The sequence below is a fragment of the Hippocampus bargibanti genome, linkage group LG07 (genome assembly GCF_051943395.1).
Source record: "Hippocampus bargibanti isolate YZ-2025 linkage group LG07, ASM5194339v1, whole genome shotgun sequence".
NCBI classification, from domain to species: domain Eukaryota; kingdom Metazoa; phylum Chordata; class Actinopteri; order Syngnathiformes; family Syngnathidae; genus Hippocampus; species Hippocampus bargibanti.
The window spans coordinates 18,128,449-18,149,114 of NC_142740.1; the positions used below are offsets into that span (position 1 = coordinate 18,128,449).

Below are 20,666 nucleotides of genomic sequence, written 5' to 3' on the forward strand. Positions count from 1 at the left end.
ACTCCCAGTGGTCCTTAAAGTTGTTAAGTCGCCCTTAACTTTTTTTGGTCAAACTTAAATGTGGAGAGAAAACACTCACTTAGATGTGGTTAAAGCCAAAATTCCAGTCAGCTGTTCTTTTCCCCCATGTGATTTTCAGAACATTTGAAAAGGTATGAGTTTCAACACACTAAATATAGAAGAGCACTTGAGGTATTTTTTGTTTTTGTTTTTGTTTTTATTGGACACATTTGTTTTTCATTTGCACTCAAACGACAAATCGCATCACTTAAATTACCAGCAGTATTAGTAAAAAATGTCTTACAAAAAGGATCAGCGCTCAGCTGCAGTGTATATCCGGGATGAGGAGGGTTGACTGCATACACCAAACAATGACTAAACCTAACATAAACAGAACTTTTCCTGATGCTGGAGTGCTTCAGAAAACTATTCAGAAACTTGTCATATGTGCACAAATGTGGAAACTTCATAGTAACTGTACAGTGCAAACGTATGCAAGGGATTTCCTCACGAGTTCAACATCCTAACTGGGACGACGCCAGAGTTTTGAGGTCATATTTTCCCTTGTTTGATGCTATGAACCTTTGCGCAAGCGCTTGAAATTTGGGATTGACAAAAATCAATTAAAATAAAGAGAGCATTACAAGGCAAATAAAACATACGAGCTAACGCAAACATTTTTTTTTACAAAAAAGCAAATTTGTCATGTGCCACCAACAACCCAGATTTTGGCAAATCAATCTAGTCATTAACATAAACATTTGTTTTGTATAAACTGCAAATAAAATAAAAATTAAAATGTGGTTTTCTAGTCAGGACATTCACTGTGACATTTCTAGTCATATTTCTATTCTCATCATCACAGTTAGGTAAAATTGTCAATGTTATGATGGTATCGTATTTTAATAATGATAGTTTTAACCCTCTTGATTTTTGTAAACAAAACAAAATTCCCACTGGGTGGTTTGACAGTCTGCTCTTCCAGATGCTCCTTGCTTTTCAACTCTTTACAACTCATCCTTCATAGGGGACTCCATGTCATCTTCTTCCTCGTCTTCATTTTCTTCCTCGCCATCTTCCTCCTCTTCCTCCTCCTCCTTTTCTTCCTCTTCGTCATCGTCCTTTGCCTCGTCTCTCCTCTGCTTGTCCTCTTCCTCGCGCAGCTTTCGTTCTTCCTCATCTTGGCTATCTTTCATCATCTTTTCGGTGTCCTGGTTGATGATTAACAATAAATACATTTAGAATTGGAGTGAAAAGGGGGAGGGAGCAAGCAGTATAAAGGGGCAAAAAAAAAATTATACCTTGGTTTTGCCCCATGTGTCATCACCGACTTCCTCTGCGAGTTTTGGGTCATTGGTGATTAGGAAATTGTCAAATATGGTGCCAGACTTGACCTACAACAGACAAACGCAATGTTAATGATTACCAATATTATTCAATGCGGTAAGCGACCTCATCGTCATAATCACACAAAAAAAGTTTTATTGTACCATGGTGATTTCTCCTTATATTTGTGCAAGAATAAAGAATAAATAAAAAGTGAGAATTTGTTCAGTTTCTAAATCTCCATGTTAGATGTGGTAAACTTACAGAACAAACATTGTTTTAAAGTATTGGTCATTCTTTTCATCTGTTATGGATATTTGTTTTTTTTTTTTTTTGTTGCATACTAAAATTATTTTAAGACTCTTGGGCTGCAGTAGACACTATTATTGAGCCAACTCTGTGTAGAAAGAACCAACCAAAATTATGTAGCCAGTTACACAAAAATATTGCATCTGAATTATTGTTTGCCATTTAATATTTATTAGTAATCATTAGTGTAATTCAAATTTGCTAATCAATGATACATTTCATTCGCCTAATTTCACAACTGCCAAAATCCTTTTTAACTTTAAACATTGACGTGCCTGCTAAAAAAAATGTTTTTTCTTGACATGTGTGTGGATTCTCAGTCATCCCAGAACCACAAACATTGAATCAAGACAATTTCTTGTTTTAAAAAGACGTTCAAAAATGACTTAGTGCAAAACACAGTAATGTGTCAGGATGAAAAGGTTCACTTTCAAATCGTTCCTTTTTTTGGGCGGGGGGGAGGACACGCTAAAGTTAGTCGAGAATGCAGCTATCGAGTATTTTGGTTAATTTTATCAGCCTTCTCTTCGAGGAATGTCCTTTAGCGTAGTTTTCCCGGGTCAAAGGTAAGCCTTCACCCCAGTCTGAGATCCTCAGAACTCTAGAGGTTTTCATCAAGTGTGGCGTTTTATTTAATTATCTTCCCCACAATCCTGACTCGTTCCTCGGTTTATACTGGTGACAAACCATCTGCACTTCACGGGAAGCATTCCCTCCTTTACGCCAGACACGATGTCCAACATTCACGTCCTTTCTTATAATAATACATTTCATTTATAAACGCCTTTCAGAACTCTCAAGGTCGCTTTACAGTCACGGGATAAGTTTTTCTGTAGGTGAGCAGCGGGGGCCACACGCGCCAGCGTTCACTCAACCCGGAAGTAACTGAAATAGCTAGAAAGCCAGCAAGCTAGCCAACGGATAGCTAATAACTAGCTAGCTAGATAGCCAGCCATATCGCTATATAGCTAATAGCTAGCAGCTAGCTAGATAACTGGCCAGTATCTATTGTTCACATGTTTGGTATCCTAGGGACAGGAAGCCATAAATCCATAACTGTGCTAACCAGCCTTAGCATGTAGCCACACTGAGCAAACAGCTGCTGCTATAGGCGATGACATTATAACATTTCTTACCTTTTTTATATTTAATAATTTTTTTCACATTGTAATTATACAGTGGCGAAAAAACATTTCTGGGAATGTGGTTATAACATAAAAAGTGGAAAAGGTGAAATAGCATGAATGAATGAATATTTGCCAGATGCAGTGTATATAAGGCTATATATATTTATAAGGCTAATGATTTTATATGGTATAAATAAAATATATATGACAATAAACTTGGGTTATTTATTTCAATTATGTATCACTTATTTTTTTCCCCAATCAATTTTTATTTCTCCGTGACAAAATAAAAATATTTTTGAAAAAGTCAGATTTCAAAAGAAATTGTCAAGTGTCATAGTCGAAAGTTGTGCATCCTGCATTACCTGCCATAGGTCCAGTCCAATCACACCAAAGCTGTCGTATTTGTAGATCTCAGAATCAGCGGTGTACTCTGGGTTGTCGATTTCGGGGTGGATCCATTTTCCCTTGTAGGCGGGATTGCTGATCTCTTTGGGTTTCCACTCTCCCTGTTGAGCACAGCACACGGCGTTTAATTAACCACATGAAAACCCATTTTCTTCTTCTGTCTTCTACCGATTAATCTAAGGATGTATTTGATCAACCAACACGTGCATGTGAGGCAATACAATCCATATTGATTTATACAGCGCCTTAATAACAGCTGAAGTAGTAAAGCACTTAACATGGACAGCTAGCTATCATATAGAGGAAATAAAGCAGTCACAAAGATAGTAGAAAGGACCAGGGAGTGAAACCAAGATCAGAGGTACCCTTGATGTCCACTTGGGTTTGCCGTCCTCATGCTCCTTACTGTATTATTTGGGACGTTTTAATGTATGTGGCTTTAAAATTGGTGAGTGATGTGGGAGACGGTGAAGGATTGTTTCAGTGCCAATTACAGCTGTGATCCATGTACCTTGTATTCAGGGTTAGTAATCATAGGAGGCTCCCACTCTCCGTCCATCTCATCGTCCCAGTCGTCTGGCTTCTTGGCATCGGGGTCGGGAATGTTCTCGGCCTTGTCCCAGTCCTGTCAAATACATTCTGACGTAAGTCAAATTCATTCCAGAGTTCCTTCAATTGGCAAGCCCGCACTCGCCTCTGGCTTGGTATCGTCAGGGTCAGGAATCTTCTCCCGGTCATCCCAGTCCTCTGGTTTCTTGGCTTCGGGGTCCTTAATCTTCTTTGGGGGCAGGAAGTCCCAGTCTTCCTCCAAATTGCCGGACTCAACCTTTTTGTTGTCGATCTTCACCTCGTACGTGTTGTCAGGGTTGATGATTAGCGTGTACAAGTGGGTAAATTCGTCATCCTGATGGTCAGAAAAAGATCAACATTAGTCAGCAATCAAACAGATGCATATGAAGTACAGTATATACAGTATATACAGTATATACGATATACAGTGTATATATATAGTTGGCATTGAAGGGAGCGACTAATAGACAACTACAATTCATTGCTTTTCTAAAGCGCCTGGCCTTATTGGGATCACATAGGAATCAATCTCGGCGGACTTTGGGGCAGGGTCCACACTGGACTGGGCGCAACTGATAAATTAAGGCAGAGTAACTAGACTACCAGTAGGGGGGGGCCCAAGAGAAATGAACAGGTAACCAAACCTGCATAGTAACTTGTATTTTGTCTTTTGAAACAATATCCAGGAACACTATTTGGTCAATTTTTCTTACTTCTATTTTCTTATTTCTACATGAGACTATTACAATTAAAGAAAAGCAAGCTTTTCAACGAAAACTAAAGTTGAAAAAAACTTTCAGAAAATATATATTTTTTATGGTACACATGATGTACAAACAAATAAGCAGTTAAAGGACAACCGACGCCTCAGGACAAGTTGCGTCCACAATTTGTAAAATCACTTTAAATGACTTCTACTGAGCGTATTTTACAAAGATTACACAGAATGACTTCTTTAATCGATTGCAAACATGTATGCTTTCCTCTTCAGAACTATTTGAATCATATTGATAACTGGATGAGTAATAAGAAAGAATCTTCTCCGAATCTGCAGCCATTGTTTTGATTCTCGAGCAAGGCAAGACGTCTTGGCGTGACGTCACGAACAAGGGGGCGGGACCTTGTGAAACTGGCCATTTCCGGTTTCAGTTTGAAGTAGTTTTGGACACTTTTAGTCATTTTTATTGGTGTTTTTCATTTGACTAAAAATATCAGCCTGCGTGTTTTGGGTATTTTAGATGTTATAAAACGTTTTTCTGATGTCAGTTAGGAAACAAAAAAATGGTGTCGGTTGTCCATCAAGGTTACAGCTAAAATAAATCACGAGTATCTTAAAAGTACTACATTTTAAACAAATAGACGTAAATAAAAATAGGTAAGTGCCATGAAGTGGAATGGAATATTTCAAGAGCCTCAAGTCCACTTGACAAGTTTGCATTTTGACAGCGAGGGAAGGAGCGTATGCAAATAAAGCCTTGAATTTGGTTTTGTTGACAATAATGGAAACAAGAATGTTTCGGCATTTTAAGTGGACAATATGCTTACGTGACAATACAATACAATTTAAGAGATAATACTATTACTTTTTCCTTAATTACCCCACATAGACCGCAAAACAAATACAAGCCTTTGGTAATTGGACTATACCCGTCTCAGACAACTTTCCATTTGGTCCCATTATTAAGCATCTTCAACAAGGGAGTAGTTTGAAATTTTTGTATTCTTAGTTTTACAATTGTGGTACTGTTAAAAATGTGTGTTCTCTTAGTTTTACAAGTGTGGGCCAGTTCAAAAAATAGTGTTATTGATTCCCAGTACAGTTTAACTTGATGGCATCGTGATTTACAGTGGAATTAGAACTTCGACACTATACAATGTCGATCTAATCAGTTTTCGACGCATTGATGCAATTGGAATTGCTGTACAACTGAAATGTGTTGTGGATGTTTTTTGTTGCTAATATTGCAAAAAAATATGCAAAAATTTAAATAGACCAAAGTGCTCCACAATGACTCACCTTGCATCGGATGTCTTTGTTGACCAAATGGTTCTTGCCCTTGTAGTTGAAGATAACATGAACTTTCTTTGTGCCAGGACCACAAATATCCGGACCTGCATATAGAAGTCTGAAATTCAACGCACTAATCTGTGAGGCATCTAATCCAAGGAAATTCCTGATGAGCCCAACGTACCAAACATGATATTGTAGACTGAGTCCCCGTGCATGTCCTCTTGCTTGAGGTCTGAGGGAAATACTTTGACGTAGCCGCCACCGCAGTCAATGCTCTGCTCGTGCTTGACTGTGAACTGGATGACGAGGTGCTGGTCCTTGTTGCTGAAGTCGTCAAAGCGGGATGACAGTGCATAGAAGCGGGCATCCTGGCTTGTCTGCAAACCTGGTGTTATCAGATCATGTCAAACAGCCGTGCATGTTCTATGCTTTTATAATCAGTCATTTTTTGGAAAACAAAGCATTAAAGAGTGGATAACTGAGCATATACATAGGTAGTTTTTAGTGCTGTCAAGAGATTAAAACAATTGTGAGGTCAATTAATTATGATAAGTAATTCATTGATGTAATGAATCGGTTTTAATCTGATCTAAATATTGATGAGAATTTCATTACTTTATTGAGCATTGAGGCTGATCAAGCTTCACATCACAAAAAAGTGGTATCACGTATTTTATTGGATTTTTTTCAACAGACTTGAACAGATGCAGTCTAAGCCATTTACTTTCTGCTGTCCTTGAGACTAATCCAAAATTGTTGTTTTTTTACATCTCCAAATAGTTACTAAATAAAAATAAAAGGTTTTTAGGTTAACAAATCAAAAAACAGTAATAACATTCTTCTGAGCAATGCAACACTGTTCATAATGACAAAATAAAGTGTTGAAATAAATATCAACCACTTCTAATAGGCTAGAGAGGACACAGCAGGTATGCTGACTTCATGCCTTAAGTTTAGTTTGGCAAAGAGATGTTCTATAGCTTTCCTTTTTGCCAACATGTTGCTGCACTCCCGACTGGGTGCTTTGCATGGATGTAGGAGGCTAAAGTTGAGGTGCTTTGGTGGTAAGCAAGCTTCTCATAAATTAGGTACACCGCTACCTTTGTCATTAGTGCTGTCATGGCATTTTTGGAATTTGATTGCCCATTCATTGTGCCAAGAATTCTCACATGCTCCTGCATCTTCACTTCTCCTCTCGGCTGCTTATCTCCCCTGGCCAAATCCAATGGGAGCCAAAGTTAAACAGCCCAAACATAAGCCAATCAGTGTCCGCTTCAGCTTGTGACTGACAGCTGTTTCCCCGCTCCCATAAGTCAATGCAGGAAGTCAACACACTAGAAAAACACTAGACACTAGAAAAAGGAAACCCACTTACAGAACCAATAACGTTAGAGATTAAATGTTAGATTAACACGATAATAAAACACAATGTGCTCAACATAACCATATAGTTAATTAATCCCTATTAATGTGATCATTTCTCAGCAAGCACATTCATATTTTTTTTTTTATTTCGACTGTGACATTGTTTGGCATCGTCGTTAAGTAGTCAAACCTGTGTCGGACTGAAAAGAAAATTGTATTGCACAGCCATTCATCACCTCGACCTAAATTGACACAAGCAATCCAGTCACCTTTGTCTTTGTCTGCATCACCATAGAATTTGCCTGCTGTCAGAACAAACTTGCCATAGTCTGTTTTATGCTTGGACTCCTCCCAGCGACTCTTCCAGGCATCTATACACACGCACACACAAACAGTTCATATTCGTGTGAGATGGGGCATATTTTGTCAAGGCCTAGTCAGTTGTATTTAATTTAAAGTAGAATTGCATGTAATAATTTTGCTTTGTTTTATTATTCCTGCACAGTTCAATTTTATGCAACTTGTATCTGCAATGCACTTGAATTAATTCATTTAGCATTTACAATGGCTTACAACAATTCTTAACAGACAGGCAATGCCTTTCAGTGGAGGCCATGATAATATGTGTATATAGATAAGATTTATTTTAAGGTGGTGGTGGAGGGGGTGGCACAGCCAATGAGCAGGGTAGGTAAATCCAGGGGGGGAGGGGAAACGTACTATTTGACCATACGTGGGGGGAGGGTGGTTGTCAAAGAAATCTGCGGCTGACACACACAAAATGGATGTAACATTAAGCAGAACATGACCACCCATCTAGAATATGAGGGGGTGAAAAATCAAAATATGAAATAATACAAAATTATCGTATGTATTCTAATGTAGTTCCCATATGGTCACGTACTGAAATAACCTTATGAACACACTATAGTCAGCTTTCATACAACAAAGAAGAATAAATAACAAATAATCAATACGTCAATGCAGCTAAATTTATGAGAAAATCAGCTCACCCCCGTCTTCAAATTGCTCTCGGAAATAGACATTGGACTCGGCCAGGACACAGGCGGCCGACACGGCCAAAAACAGCAGCGACAAGGCAGTCATCGTGAGAACCACTCCGTTAAACGGACGCTCAAACCAACACAATTGTTGATGTGAAATTTCAATTCTTGTTCGACGCCGTGCAGGGATACTAAAGTGTCCGTCTGTGCCGCACCGTTTGACTGGACTCAAGTTAGCTCTCGCCTCTCGGCTGGAAACAGATGTCTTAATTTGATTGGCTATCGGCACCGGAGCTTGGCCAGGAAGTCACAGTCCTCTCGGCCTATCAAAATATGGAATACTTTGACGAGTTAAAGTTTAGCCAATGGACGAAAACCACGCGTTTGTTCGTTTGATACACACCCAAAGGAAGATGAGTGTGTGGTACATTAATAGCGAAGCGTGATTCCTTTAATGCACACTATGAAGTCACAATTCGAATACCAAAGTTAAATGACGACGAAATCCTCATAACTGTTTTGCTTATCAAGTGTTTCTGGCCCAACATGAAATACTATCAGAGATACTATATATATATATATATATATATATATATATATATATATATATATATATATATATATATATATATATATATATATATATATATAACGGAGTTGTGCACTTAGATTATTAAATTATGAAGGAAGTGACGCAACGGCGCAGTGTCACACCATGTCCTGCCCATAGTTTCTAGAACAATCTCGAGGAGATTCAGGTTAATCACAAGACGAAACCCATGCGACTTCACCCATCCCTTCTGCCATACTGTGTTGCAGAAATAAAAGAAATAAAAAGACACATCCACGCGTCTCGTCTTCATTAATACGGCAGCATCGTGGAGATGAAGACAGTCACTGTTGTGACACCCGTCACATTGGTGCCGTGACCCGGATCACAAGTGACTCTCCACTTCGGACCGGGACCGCGATGCTGCACAATGAAGACGCTGTGCAGTCCCATCACTCGGTGGACGGTGTGTCGACCCCCGTTTTGGAAATACATGTAGTGTGTTAATTGTCTACCTGCTGTTTTGCAATTAGTGTGTTTTTTTTCATGTACGTGTTTTCATGTGTTAAGTCTAAGAATGAGCTCCTTACAAGTAACAAGTAGCACACCTTTGAATGAGTGTGTTGGTAGAAGTAGAGGCTTCCCAACCGTGTAACAGTTGTGTAGTGTAATCCAGAGTGGTGTAGGTTGTACAGAGGGGAATGGGCAGGTTCAAGCTGAGGCCACTTATGTTAGTGGGGACAGAGTTCCTTCCCAGACCCAGTGCAGTGCATCTACGACGAGCGCACAGACAACTGATACACCAGCAACAGATCCCTTTCTCCAGTCTGTCACAGTTATGTAGTGCTATGCAGGGTGATGTAGTTTGTACAGAGGGGAATGGGCAGGTGCGAGCTGAGGCCACTTATGTTAGTGGGGACAGAGTTCCTTCCCAGACCCAGTACAGTGCATCTCCGACGAGCGCACAGACCCTGACACACCGGCGACAGATCCCTTACTCCAGTCACCTGACGTAGTTGGTCAGATGACTGACATAATTAGACAGCATTTTTGTACATCCTTGCCCGATAACCTTGTCTATTGTGCCTGTTGGTCTTTCTGTTGTCTTCCGTGTGTATGTTGCCTCACTTCTGCATAATTTAAGGGGGGTGTATGTAACGGAGTTGTGCACTTAGATTATTAAATTATGAAGGAAGTGACGCAACGGCGCAGTGTCGCACCATGTCCCGCCCATAGTTTCTAGAACAATCTCGAGGAGATTCAGCTTAATCACAAGACGAAACCCATGCGACTTCACCCATCCCTTCTGCCATACTGTGTTGCAGAAATAAAAGAAATAAAAAGACACATCCACGCGTCTCGTCTTCATAAATACGGCAGCATCGTGGAGATGAAGACAGTCACTGTTGTGACACCCGTCACATTGGTGCCGTGACCCGGATTCACAAGTGACTCTCCACTTCGGACTGGGACCGCGATGCTGCACAATGAAGACGCTGTGCAGTCCCATCACTCGGTGGACGGTGTGTCGACCCCCGTTTTGGAAATACATGTAGAGTGTTAATTGTCTACCTGCTGTTTTGCAATTGGTGTACTTTTTTTCATGTACGTGTTTTTGTGTGTTAAGTCTAAGAATGAGCTCCTTAGAAGTAACAAGTAGCACACCGTTGAATGAGTGTGTTGGTAGAGGTAGAGGCTTCCCAACCGTGTAACAGTTGTATAGTGCAATCCAGAGTGGTGTAGGTTGTACAGAGGGGAATGGGCAGGTTCAAGCTGAGGCCACTTATGTTAGTGGGGACAGAGTTCCTTCCCAGACCCAGTGCAGTGCATCTACGACGAGCGCACAGACAACTGATACACCAGCAACAGATCCCTTTCTCCAGTCTGTCACAGTTATGTAGTGCTATGCAGGGTGATGTAGTTTGTACAGAGGGGAATGGGCAGGTGCGAGCTGAGGCCACTTATGTTAGTGGGGACAGAGTTCCTTCCCAGACCCAGTACAGTGCATCTCCGACGAGCACACAGACCCTGACACACCGGCGACAGATCCCTTACTCCAGTCACCTGACGTAGTTGGTCAGATGAGTGACATAATTAGACAGCATTTTTGTACATCCTTGCCCGATAACCTTGTCTATTGTGCCTGTTGGTCTTTCTGTTGTCTTCCGTGTGTATGTTGCCTCACTTCTGCATAATTTAAGGGGGGTGTATGTAACGGAGTTGTGCGCTTAGATTATTAAATTATGAAGGAAGTGACGCAACGGCGCACAGTGTGGCACTATGTCCCGTCCATAGTTTCCAGAACAATATCGAGGAGATTCAGGGTGAGTCGCAATTTTCTGTTGGTCTTGATTAACGCGCATTTTCATGACAATATCTTATTTTGTTTCCCCTTTTGTACTGTCTAGTGTTATCTAATTAGTTCCCTTATTCATTTCGAGTCCAGATTACTTTTTGTGTCATTATTTACTTCACGTTTTGTTGAGTGGAACTTTGGAGCGCATGTGCTTCATAGTGCTTTTCTATTGCGCAGTTAATCACAAGACGAAACCCATGCGACTTCACCCATCCCTTCTGCCATACTGTGTTGCAGGTAATAATTGTTTCATTTCGTTTTTATTGAACAATATTTAGTTTCTTGTGTCGTGTTTCATTTGCCCGTGAGTGTCCGTGGCGGGTTGAACTGCGCGCCAGCCATTACAAGCGCACCGCGTGTTCTGCCGAGTCTCCGCCCATGATGCGTTCAGGGACATCTTGTAAATAACAGTGAACTTGTGTTGTATTCTCTTTTTCTGTAAATAACCACTATACGATCACACGTTGTTAATTCTGTTTTGTTATCTACAATGTTTTGCATTTGAGAACAATCTCGAGGAGATTCAGGTTAATCACAAGACGAAACCCATGCGACTTCACCCATCCCTTCTGCCATACTGTGTTGCAGAAATAAAAGAAATAATAATATTTTTCAATAAAAACGAAATGAAACAATTATTACCTGCAACACAGTATGGCAGAAGGGATGGGTGAAGTCGCATGGGTTTCGTCTTGTGATTAACTGCGCAATAGAAAAGCACTATGAAGCTAAGTTCCACTCGACAAAACGTGAAGTAAATAATGACACAAAAAGTAATCTGGACTCGAATGAATAAGGGAACTAATTAGATAACACTAGACAGTAAAAAAGGGGAAACAAAATAAGATATTGTCATGAAAATGCGCGTTAATCAAGACCAACAGAAAATTGCGACTCACCCTGAATCTCCTCGAGATTGTTCTGGAAACTATGGGCGGGACATAGTGCCACACTGTGCGCCGTTGCGTCACTTCCTTCATAATTTAATAATCTAAGCGCACAACTCCGTTACATACACCCCCCTTAAATTATGCAGAAGTGAGGCAACATACACACGGAAGACAACAGAAAGACCAACAGGCACAATAGACAAGGTTATCGGGCAAGGATGTACAAAAATGCTGTCTAATGATGTCACTCATCTGACCAACTACGTCAGGTGACTGGAGTAAGGGATCTGTCGCCGGTGTGTCAGGGTCTGTGTGCTCGTCGGAGATGCACTGTACTGGGTCTGGGAAGGAACTCTGTCCCCACTAACATAAGTGGCCTCAGCTCGCACCTGCCCATTCCCCTCTGTACAAACTACATCACCCTGCATAGCACTACATAACTGTGACAGACTGGAGAAAGGTATCTGTTGCTGGTGTATCAGTTGTCTGTGCGCTCGTCGTAGATGCACTGCACTGGGTCTGGGAAGGAACTCTGTCCCCACTAACATAAGTGGCCTCAGCTTGAACCTGCCCATTCCCCTCTGCACAACCTACACCACTCTGGATTACACTACACAACTGTTACACGGTTGGGAAGCCTCTACCTCTACCAACACACTCATTCAACGGTGTGCTACTTGTTACTTCTAAGAAGCTCATTCTTAGACTTAACACACAAAAACACGTACATGAAAAAAAAAAAAACACTAATTGCAAAACAGCAGGTCAGACAATTAACACACTACATGTATTTCCAAAACGGGGGTCGACACACCGTCCACCGAGTGATGGGACTGCACAGCGTCTTCATTGTGCAGCATCGCGGTCCCGGTCCGAAGTGGAGAGTCACTTGTGAATCCGGGTCACGGCACCAATGTGACGGGCGTCACAACAGTGACTGTCTTCATCTCCACGATGCTGCCGTATTAATGAAGACGAGACGCGTGGATGTGTCTTTTTATTTCTTTTATTTCTGCAACACAGTATGGCAGAAGGGATGGGTGAAGTCGCATGGGTTTCGTCTTGTGATTAACCTGAATCTCCTCGAGATTGTTCTGGAAACTATGGGCGGGACATAGTGCCACACTGTGCGCCGTTGCGTCACTTCCTTCATAATTTAATAACCTAAGTGTACAACTCCGTTACATATATATATATATATATATATATATATATATATATATATATATATATATATATATATATATATATCTTCTCCCTTAGCCGCGTGGGGTTTCGCCGGTCCTCCCACAGTTCAAAACATGCATGCCAGGCAAATTGAACACTCCAAATTGTCCCTGGGTGTGAGTGTGAGAGTGCCTGTTGTTTGTCTATTTGTGCCCTACGATTGACTGTCAACCAATTCAGGATGTCCCCCCACCTCGTGCCCGTAGAAGGCTGGGATAGGCTCCAGCACCCAATGCGACCCTAATGATGATGAAGTGGTCTGGAAAACGGATGGATGAAAAATTCCCAAATAAAACAACGAAGCAACATAATCATACATTTTTGGTGGGCGCTGAAAGACTAGCATAACCACAGAACAATTGACTAACAGATCTTGTCATCTTCTGCCAGTTGCCGTTATAAACTGGTAAATCCAGGAGCTCACGATCATAAATGGTGCTCGAATGAAAAAAATCCACCTGTGTTTTAGCAATCATACAATTTCATATCAGTGCTTAATAAATGTAATGTACTACCAGTGATGTTGTTGGTCACCCTGCAGTCTCCGGACTCGCAGCACTGACCCAGGTTGCAGTACAAGTGGTAAAGCAGGTCCATATAATCCTGGGGAAAACCGGCCAAAATGTCTCTGGTAGGAACTGAACATGCAAAATATCAAGCCAATACGGAATATAAACCACGTTCTTTGCCCGTTTGACGTCCTACCTTGCTGCGTCGCATCGTCCTGGTGAGGCTGACACTCGCCCTCCCAAATGTTGCAGTAAATGTAGTTAAAATAGTACAAGTACAATTGACTGTAAGTGATCTTGTCATCCCTGCTATAAAGGACGCTATGCTCCTCTCCTCTTTCATCTCGAACTGCTTGGCACAGAGGGTACAGCAAGTGCAGAAGAGTGAATGGCTCTCTGTGTCTTTCTGTTGTCATATTATTTGTTGTTGTTTTTTGCTTCAAGATGGCGCCGCGAGTGGCTGCCTTTCCAGCAGTTCCTGTATTTTGTTTTTCTACTTCTCTTTCCTTTCCTAACTTTGCTGCTGTGAAATGTAAATTTCTCCACTGCGAGATGAATAAAGGTACATCCAATCCAATCCAATTAATTATTTATTCATAAATAAGAAACAATGGGAGGTGTTCTTTTATTAGCCATACCGCAATATAAAATTGAAACATTCTAATTACAAAATCCTATTCAGCACTTATAAATACATAAAAAGAAAATACATGGTAGAATTTCTCTTTAGCAATTAAAATGTACTTTTAAGTGTAATCATTAACACTTATTTTGATGCAATTACAGTACATGAGTTGCTTTTCAATGTGTCGCCCTTCTAACGTAACCAACACAAATACAAATAAGACAAAGAAAGTCAAACATACAGTAACACTTTAAACTTGACCACAAAGATAATAAAATGCAATTTAAAGATCAGTGGAGGGTGGTTAAACATTGTACTGTGCAAAAAGTCTCATTGAATCCTAATGACTCAAAAGAAAAGAAATTAACATATCTGGACATCAGAGTGGAAAAGTGATTTTGTGAAGCTATTTTTCTTATACATTGTCATGATGAGGAGAGTGGAAACAGTATTAAAAAAGTTTGTGTCCCCCTAGTTTTTGTAGTCTGTACAGTAGTGGTTATCAATATTAATACTTTTTGTAGTCTGTAGTGGAAATCATTATTTGATCCCTTTTTAAAGTGTAAGTAAGCTCCTACACAAAGAAATTATTGTCCCGTGTTCAGCATGAAGTACAGTGAGGCCTCGGTTTACGAACACCTTGCCTTACGAATTTTTCGGTTTACGAACATTAAATTTATGACAAACCTTGGCATACACACTACTTTTCGGGATACACATGGAGCGCCGCTCCACCATGGCTGGCGTAGTAATCTTCGGCAGAAGAACACCAAACCACACGACCGAACAGCACCCCAGCTGGCCTACCTTTCCACACACCCTTTCTCTGAGTGCACACGTCGATCGTCTTCAAGGATTTTTTTACTTTTGCTGTTATGGGACCGAAAAAGACCCCACCACAGGCTCATGTTCAGCCGAAGAAGACACAAAACAAAATTACAGTCGAGGAGAAGAAGGAGATCATTGAGAAACACGAACGAGGTGTGTGTTTGTCTGATTTAACAGCCCAGTAGCGATATGCTAAGTCCACCATTGCTACCGTCCTTCGTAACAAAGAAGCCATTAAAGGTGTGTGTGTTGCTAAAGGAGTTTCCGTGCTGTCAAAGCAACGGTCTCGGGAAATAGAAGAAGTTGAAAAACTTGTTAATTTGGATTAACGAAAAGCAGCTATTCAGCAACAGCCTGAATAAAGCAATTATATGCAAGAAAGCACGGCAAGTTCACTCTGATATCGCCATGCGGCAACCGGGAAGTTCGGCGCCTATTGATTTTAAAGCCAACAACGGATGGTTCGAGAACTTTAAGCGCCGTATGGGGATTCACTGTGTTACTCGTCATGGATCGAGGAGCTTGTTGCTGACCATAATGAGGTCCTCAACACAGAGGATTTGATTTGGCTTCAAGAGGACAAGCAGAAGCAAGCCATTCAGGAGTTGTCATCTGAGAGCGAGGAGTAAGAGACGGCTGCAGCATCAAATGAGAGCATCATGGCAATGTTGGCTAAGTGGAATGATGTGCAGACTTTTATTGAACAATTCCATTCAGAAAAGACTGTCGCTGTGAGAATCATCAACATTATTAATGATAATGTGATGCTTTAATTTCGTAAGACCTTACAAGTCAGAAAGCAACAGGTGTCAATTAAGAGGTTTTCAGTAAGCAAAAATGATAAAGAGTCTCAGAAGAAGCAAAGAAGAGAAGCCACACCAGAGGTTGAGTTAACAACAGTCCTTGAAGGTGACTCTCCTTCCATAAGCCATCAACGATCATCACAAAGGTAAATACAACTTTATTATATAGTAGTTTATTTCTTTAATTACAGTCCTTATGGAATGTGACTCTCCTTCTAAACAGCAATTCCCTCCGACCTCCAACGCCATTCCATCATGCCATCAACAACCATCACAAATGTAAATAAAATGACTATTATACAGTGCAGTATATTCCTTTCATTACAATACAATAGTACATTTATTATACATAGACTAAGGTATATTGTGTGTAGTTTTAAGACTTATTTAGTTGAAAATTTTATTTTATGGAGACCTGGGAACGGATTATCCTCCTTTTAATGGTTTGCTATGGGAAATTATTTTTGGGACACACACTTGTCACCTTACACACTCTGTCTGGGAACCAATTAAGTGCGTAAGCCAAGGTCCCACTGTACAGGTATATTCATTGGGCCAAATTGCTCCAAGCTGGTAGTGTACCTTCTGATTGTAAAATAAGTAAAATGAATAAATAAATTAAATGACATTTCAGAGTTTGTACATTTTTTCCCCATCAGCATTTGCTTAAACGCAGTAAAATATAATTCATTTTTACCATTTTTTCTTTCTTTACACGAGTCTAATGACGCTGCTTTATCTGCAATGTAAATGTCAAGCTTCCAAAAAAAATTGCTTTACTGATGCACAACCACCAGTAGATGGCAGTGATTGCCATTTTAGAGATCCACCTGGTTTCAGTAAACAAAGGGAAAGGGCTGCATTATTAAATCATTCTTCATTCAGCTGTTTATAAAATAAAAAAGATGGACTCAATAGGGATGCACACATTTGCAACGGTGCTGCACCGATGTATTTTGGTGTGATATCTTACACCGGTGTAAATTTTGTGGCACGTTCACATGTAAAAAGCTGCTGACTAAAGAGAAGTGGTGCAGCCCTGCTCGAGTTCACACGGCAGTTTTTACAGACGCGCAACGATACTCATCATACGGAAATAAAACATGCATATGTAAATTGTACCACATTTACATATGCGCATGTTTTATTTCCCTGGAAATAAAACGTGCATATTATTTCCCACTTATATTTCTCCAGACAAATCAACTGCGGTCTGTCTGACACCGTACAAGGATGAGAAAGAGAGGAAAGATGGAAGAAGTACAGCAGAGCACAAAAGTGATGCATTCTACAATTCAAGTGTCAATTCTTCAAGTGTGTCAAAAATGTAAATTGCAACATGAAAACTTTTACCGCCGCCAATGTGAACAGAACGTTTTTTTTTCAACAGCAAATGATTTATCTAATGATTTCCCCCACTGTTGTCCACCGTGTAGTGTTAGTGCCAAGCGAGGATCTATAATAAAAGAGGAATGCAACTCATTTGCCCCCGCACAACTGATGTGACGGCCCCACATACAGGAAGTGCTTTTGGTAACTGTGCACAAGTAACCTGTAATTGCGTGTCTCGCACCTGTAAGGGTGCACGCTGCACATGTACTCCAGACGTGTCTCTCGCTCTCATTTCTTCTAAGGAAGAAAGAAGTTGATCCGCTGAGGGATGGACTTGCATCCCTGGGCCGAGAACAATCTCTCCTCCTTGGGAATGTAGAGCATGGCCTTGGCCACCTGATCCAGAGTGGCCTCGTTGGCCTCCAGGCCTCGCGCAGTGAAGGCATCCTTGGCGCACAGCTTGATGTGACGGTGCTCCAGAGGTAGGAAGGGTACGAAGAAGTCAATCAGGTGATCGGACATCAGCTCACTGTTGGAAAAACCGCCTGGAAAGAAATAAGGTTCATTGAATTCGTTCAACAACAACAAAGCTCAAAGCATAGGGAATTCGCAAAGGATCTTTGACACTTTGGGCGATACTCCTTTGTGGTTTAAACAGTACACCTTGCTCAAGAAAGGTTGGGAAACACTGTTGACTAAGGCCAATTTCGGCAATGAACACAGATCACAAAATGAACTTGATCTCAAGACTTTTACAGACCTTGACCTTCCATTGTTTCAGCACGTAGTCGGTGTTCCAAATCCTCCATCCCGATGTCTTCTCTGTTCTGACCAGAGTGCCAGAAGTCCAATGCGACATCATTGATCGCTGCTCCTCCAATATTACTACAAATACCAGGCAAAAGCTTGGGTTAGATATAAAGACTCATTTCAACCGGGACTTTAGTCTGATGTTATGACAGGAAGTTAAAATGTCTTGCGCAAAGATGGCTACCAAGATGCTCTTTAATACTTTGTCCGAAGATTGCAGGAATAAACAACATCTCCGTTCATCAACATTACGAGACAAAGTGCTGCTCAAGAGAATGCCATCTTTGAAACATGTAATGCTGAACCTGGAAAACAATCCAACCTGAGGAAGAGGAAGATGGCCTTTCTGTAGTTGACCCCGTCGATGTTGTCATAGTGGGCCATGTATGGCTTGATGGCATCGATCAGGCCCGGGTGCAGTTTCTCAGCCTCATCAAAGATGAACAGAGTTTGGGAACACCGCAGGACGGTGTCCCGGATGGCGTCTCTCAGCTGGCCCTAAAAAGTAGGGGTTGAATGACTTTTGGGAGTTCAATTTCAGTTCCACATGATGGCTGAAGTCAGTCAAAACTTCATTTTGAATAAAACCAAAAGAGCCATAATCTTGATGAGTTGACAGAGAAATTGTCCATCTGTATTTGGACTTTCCACTTCGCTTGTGTAGTAATATTGACCCAGTAGCATTCTGAAATGTAAAACGGCAATTGTGTAACATTTGTGCACACTGGATGCCAATCAGGCAGTTGTGGCCCAGCGGGGCTGAAGCCAACCCCGTATAAAAAAAAACAAAAAACAGTTTGATTTTGATGATTGCAGTTCACAGCATTGCCATTCAACTTTGATAAAATCTAAAACTGGCCAATGACTTGACCAATATGTTCTTGGCGCCAGCCCTCACCTCCTGCCTCTCACCTTGTACGTGTCCACCATCCTGGCATGGTGAAAGTGAAACGGGGCGATGAACAGGCGGACACACTCGCTCTTCACCCCATCACGATAAAGGTTATCAGCAACCATCCGGGCCACAAAGTTCTTCCCAGTTCCCGACCAGCCATGGAAGGAGAGCGTCAGAGGCTTATTGGACTCTGGGTTGTTGATGAAACCCTGGATTGCTTTCAGAACTACAGACTGGGCCAGGTGCTGCCCATGCAACTTATTCTGGAGATCGTGAGCCAAACCTACAAAAAGGGACATGACTTCATTTGAACTCCTTCAGAAGGCCCTTAATTTATTTTAAGGAAAATCTGGACTACACTAGTGAACAAAGCAACGTGTGCAGTTTGACTTAATGTTCACAATTTCAATAAATTGTGGAACATTTGTGATGTCAAAAGCATTTTTTACTGCGGAATTTTTAATACAGATAAATACAGAAGGTTGTGTCAGGAAGGGCATGCGACGTAAAAGCTTGGCCAAAACAAACATGCGGATCGAACCTCGAAAGATGGAGGACACTGATTTGCTGTGGCAACCCTTTGAAGGGAAAAGCCGAAAGGAAAATAATTTTTAATACATGAAAAATTCCTAAACGTGCGATTGGCTGGCAAGTAATTCAGGGTGTCCTCCGCCTAGTGTCCGAAGACGGCTGGGATAGGCTCCAGCAACCCCCGCGACCCTAATGAGGATAAGGCGGTCTGGAATATGGATGGATGAAAAATTCCCAAACAAAACAACGAAGCAACGTAATTACGTTTTTTGGCGGGTGCTGAAAGATTAGCATAACCACCGAACAATTGACTGTAACTGATTTTGTCATCTTCTGCCAGTTGACGTTTTGCCGCTATAAACTCGTAAATCGAGGAGCCCACGATCATAAATGGTGCTCGAACGAAAAAAAAAAAATCCACCTGTCTTTTACTAGTTCTATCAATCACACATTTCATATGAGAGCTTAATTGGAATGTACTGTACTACCAGTGATGTTGTTTGTCACCCTGCAGTCTCCGGACTCGCAGCACTGACCCAGGTTGCAGTACAAGCGGTAAAGCAGGTCCATATAATCCTGGGGGAAACCGGCCCAAAAGTCCCTGGTAGGAACTGAACATGCAAAATGTCAAGACAATACGGAATGAAAACCACGTTCCAGCCTGACGTCGTACCTTGCTGTGTCGCATCGTCCTGGTGAGGCTGACACTCGCCCTCCCAAATGTTGCAGTAAATGTAGTTAAAATAGTACAAGGACGTGTTCGACAACGTATCCAAGTGAAAGAAATGAGCATGTGCGGGAAAGGCCAGCACGAGAAGGGGCAGCAGGGACAAAAAGCGGGCAAACATGAGTGAAGAGGTCGGGAAGGCGCCACCACTAGACTGGCTGGCTCAATGCTTAGCTTCCACCGGAGTGCTAGTTACACACCGGAAGTGCCGTCACGACTGAGCCCCACCCGCCAAAAATCGTTTATTTACGTCAATACAAACTGCTTTCCCAAAGAAGCGTGACACAAGCGACGTCACAGCGACACGACAGCCAGTAACTTCAGTTTCTTACCCGGCAGACACTGATAGGCTTTTCTAAGTCGCGCGCACATACGCAAATATTTATCCAATATCTAAAAATTGGACTCAATATGAGAAAAACAAACAAGACACAACTTTTATGTGAACGTCTTTTAATAAAGA

General features: G+C 41.3%; 2 protein-coding genes across 3 annotated transcripts; both read right to left on the minus strand.

Annotated features, from left to right (window-relative positions):
• Positions 1-193: 193 nt before the first annotated feature.
• Positions 194-13,783, minus strand: LOC148895644 (calreticulin-like). 2 transcript variants are annotated; one of them, XM_089000993.1, is made up of 9 exons: positions 13,659-13,783; positions 7,386-7,487; positions 5,933-6,136; positions 5,758-5,852; positions 3,865-4,074; positions 3,682-3,795; positions 3,128-3,271; positions 1,302-1,394; positions 194-1,211 (listed from the first exon to the last, which is right to left on the minus strand). In XM_089000993.1, exons 1-9 carry the CDS (start codon positions 13,738-13,740, stop codon positions 1,008-1,010), a joined length of 1,248 nt encoding a protein of 415 aa, XP_088857119.1. In that variant the 5' UTR covers positions 13,741-13,783; the 3' UTR covers positions 194-1,007. The 2 variants fall into 2 exon arrangements, with proteins under 2 accessions (XP_088857119.1, XP_088857118.1); XM_089000992.1 differs by lacking the exon at positions 13,659-13,783 and adding an exon at positions 8,130-8,378.
• Positions 13,784-15,771: 1,988 nt separating this feature from the next.
• tor3a (torsin family 3, member A) lies at positions 15,772-20,537 on the minus strand. The gene is made up of 6 exons (XM_089001201.1): positions 20,150-20,537; positions 19,965-20,087; positions 18,963-19,228; positions 18,373-18,548; positions 18,001-18,125; positions 15,772-17,785 (listed from the first exon to the last, which is right to left on the minus strand). Exons 1-6 carry the CDS (start codon positions 20,322-20,324, stop codon positions 17,538-17,540), a joined length of 1,113 nt encoding a protein of 370 aa, XP_088857327.1. The 5' UTR covers positions 20,325-20,537; the 3' UTR covers positions 15,772-17,537.
• Between the last annotated feature and the right edge of the window lie 129 nt (positions 20,538-20,666).

Bases quoted from the DNA above. Each gene is read 5' to 3' on its own strand.
- LOC148895644 (XM_089000992.1), bottom strand. From the start codon at position 8,223: ATGACTGCCTTGTCGCTGCTGTTTTTGGCCGTGTCGGCCGCCTGTGTC. The intron at 7,488-8,129 runs GTGAGCTGATTT...GCGTGTGTATAG, and splicing joins AGAGCAATTTGAAGACGGGG to ATGCCTGGAAGAGTCGCTGG. The intron at 3,796-3,864 runs GCGAGTGCGGGC...TGTATTTGACAG, and splicing joins CTGACGATACCAAGCCAGAG to GACTGGGACAAGGCCGAGAA.
- tor3a (XM_089001201.1), bottom strand. From the start codon at position 20,324: ATGTTTGCCCGCTTTTTGTCCCTGCTGCCCCTTCTCGTGCTGGCCTTT. The intron at 20,088-20,149 runs GTACGACGTCAG...TTGCATGTTCAG, and splicing joins GGACGATGCGACACAGCAAG to TTCCTACCAGGGACTTTTGG. The intron at 19,229-19,964 runs GTAGTACAGTAC...CCCTTTTTGTAG, and splicing joins GGTGACAAACAACATCACTG to GTTTGGCTCACGATCTCCAG.